The following is a 3,275-nucleotide window of genomic DNA, read 5'->3' as shown; positions in this document are numbered from 1 at the left end:
ATTTTATAATGATCTTGAAAGCATAATTTATTTTTAAAATTTATATTAAAATTCAATATTCTCATCATGGTTTACTATTAAAATATATATTGAAATTATAATATATATATATATATATATATATATATATATATATATATATATAATACTCTTAATAACGTGAAACTTTTTAAACTCCAATTACTATAAGTACGCTTTCTCTCCGTTATTTTCATGTAATCGAACTCCTTCATTTCTCTTCTAATCATGACTACATTTTCCTCTCAAAATGCTATTATTTTCTCGTGGTTGCTATGGGGAATGCATGCACACTCATAAGCCATATGTTGAAATGTTTCAAATGCCAAAGTAACTTTGCAACCCCAAAGTAGCTTTAAAAAATTATATGTTTTTTCTTTTTTCAGACAAAAGTTCAATTCATTAAAACAATTGCGTAAAGTAACTTTGCAACGCCAAAGTAACTTTGAACTGACAAAGGAAGGAACCACTGATGTTACAAATTTACTTTTAAAAAACATCTTAATCCGATTATTAAATACCCCAATCACTATAAATATACAGTTTCTCCCACCCATTCATTTCACTTATAATCATGAGTACATCTCTCTCTCAAAATGCAATCACTTTTTTGTGGTTGCTATGGGGAATCATGTTCAACACTGGCTTGTGCAACTTTGACACTCGTTGCAACCAACAAGACATGAATGCTCTCTTAAACTTCAAGCAAGGAGTTACAGATCTCTCAGGTGTCCTTTCCTCATGGACCACTCAACTAGATTGTTGTCATTGGAAAGGTGTCATTTGTAGCAACATCACTAGTAGAGTCATTGGAATCTCTCTCCCATGTTCTACAACTCTTCCAAGCTACAGTGACGAAGAAGATAAATCTCATTGCCTTACAGGTTCCATTCACCTCTCCTTGTTGTTAGTGGAGTTGGAATTTTTAGATTACCTGAATTTCACAAACAATGACTTCTTAGCATTACAATTTGATTATCAGCATAATCATAATTGTCACAATTTATCTATACCTACTTCTCGTCAGTGTGTCAACTCTTCAACTCTTCGTCATCTTGATTTATCATTTAACAGGAATCTTGTTATCAATAACCTTAAATGGCTTCCCTACATTTCCACCTTGGAATATCTTAACCTCTGCACTGTTGATCTTAGCGAGGAAACTAATTGGCTTCAATTAGTGACTAAGCTTTCATCACTTTCAGTCCTTGCTATGTGTGATTGTCAGCTTAAAGACTTGAGTTTGTCTCTCCAGTATGCTAATTTTACTGGCCTTCAGGATCTTGACCTTTCTTTCAATGAATTCAAGTCAGAGTTACCTAAGTGGCTATTCAATCTTAGTTCCACTATCCGTAGTTTATACCTTAGCAACAATTCTTTAATGGGACATCTACCTAAAGATTTGTTAAATCTTCAAGAACTGGAAGACCTGGTTATGACTGGCAATAACTTTGATGGACCCATTCCAGATTGGTTAGGTCATTTCAAACATTTAAAAACTATTGATCTTAGTTTTAACATGTTTTCTGGATCAATTCCTACAAATTTGGGAAATCTATCAACCTTGATTACCTTGGGTGTTGGCTTTAATACATTAACAGGAGTTGTGTCTGAGAGAAATTTAGCCAAATTGTCAAAATTAAAGTCATTGCATATATCTTCATATTCCACGTTAATCTTTGATTTTGACTCGGATTGGATTCCACCTTTCCAACTTGAGGAATTAACACTTAAGTTTTCAAATCCGGACCTTCCTGCGTGGTTGTATACACAACGATCTATTGAAGGTTTATTTATATTCGAATCATCATTTGAGGCTCCACACAAATTTTGGAATTTGGTATCATCAGTGATTGAGCTCGTATTACAAGACAACTCGATAGTTGCGAACATGTCAAATGTGTTGTTGAATTCTACCCTCATTGTTCTGGAATCGAATGGTTTGAAAGGTTGCTTGCCTCAATTATCACAACAGGTGAAGATTGTCATGTTATCAAATAATTCATTATCGGGAGAACTGTCTCCCCTCTTATGTGGTCATAATGTGTCGAATGGGAAAAACAATTTGTTGTATTTGGACCTATCATTCAATAATATATCTGGAGGGCTTACGAATTGTTGGAAGAATTGGAAATCTTTGGTTGCAATTCACTTGGGAAGCAATAATCTATCAGGAAAGATACCTTCATCATTGGGCTTCTTATCTAATCTCACCTCACTCTATTTGCATGAGAATAATCTACATGGTGAGATTCCTCTGTCATTGCGTAATTGTCACTCTCTGTTGACTTTTAATGTTCGCAATAACCAATTATCAGGAAACATACCAGATTGGATATCTCATGGTGTATTGGCTCTCCAATTAAGGTCCAATCATTTTACTGGTAAAATCTCACCACAAATATGTGAAATGTCTTCCCTAATTGTGTTGGATATTTCACAAAACACAATCTCCGGTCATATACCCAATTGTCTTGGTAATATCAAAACTCTACTTTTCAACAATGTTTCACGCAACAAACTTTCATTTAAATTTCCTTTATCATCTTCTAATAGTTACTTATTCTTTGAGGATAGTCTAGAATTGGTTACTAAAGGTCAGGTATTACAATATGAAAAAAACCTACATTTTATGACCTTAATTGATATGTCAAGCAACAATTTGTCGGGAAGAATACCTCCACAAATGTTTAGTCTCATTGGATTGCATTCCTTGAATTTATCCAACAACAAATTAGAAGGAGAAATACCAAATGAGATAGGAAATATGAAAAACTTGGAGTCCCTCGATTTTTCAACAAACCAACTTGGGGGAGTAATTCCTGATAGCTTATCCAGATTGTCCTTTTTGGGTTACTTGAACTTGTCATTCAACAATTTGACAGGGAAAATACCATCAGGCACACAACTTCAAGGGTTTTCTGTACTTAGTTACATGGGCAATCATGATCTTTGTGGACCCCCACTTACCAAATCGTGCTTTCCGGATGATGAACATAAAAAGAGAGAGCTTGTGCATGAAGATGGAAATCAATTTAAATTTTGGACATGGTTTTACATCGGACTGGAATCTGGATTTGTGACAGGCTTTTTGGGAGTTTGTTGTACTATTTTCTTAAACAGAAAATTGAGGCATGCTTTCTTTAAGTTTCTTTATGACTTGAAAGATCGAATTCATATTATGGTGATGACAAACATTAATCGCTTACATAACTATACTGGTGAGTAGATCTTTTCTTTTTTGTGTTAATAAAAAT

General features: G+C 34.0%; 1 protein-coding gene across 1 annotated transcript in view; it reads left to right on the top strand.

Moving 5' to 3' along the window:
* The first annotated feature begins 602 nt into the window (after positions 1-602).
* LOC106754359 (LRR receptor-like serine/threonine-protein kinase GSO1) overlaps positions 603-3,275 on the top strand; it is a 3,320-nt gene continuing 647 nt past the window's right edge. The window contains exon 1 of the mRNA XM_014636371.2: positions 603-3,239. Within this exon, the coding sequence (XP_014491857.2) occupies positions 650-3,239 (2,590 nt within the window). The 5' untranslated portion in view covers positions 603-649. The remainder of the gene's footprint in view (positions 3,240-3,275) is intronic.

Source organism: Vigna radiata, unplaced genomic scaffold, assembly GCF_000741045.1.
Source record: "Vigna radiata var. radiata cultivar VC1973A unplaced genomic scaffold, Vradiata_ver6 scaffold_454, whole genome shotgun sequence".
Lineage (NCBI taxonomy): Eukaryota > Viridiplantae > Streptophyta > Magnoliopsida > Fabales > Fabaceae > Vigna > Vigna radiata.
This window is presented reverse-complemented; position numbering and strand designations above follow the sequence as displayed.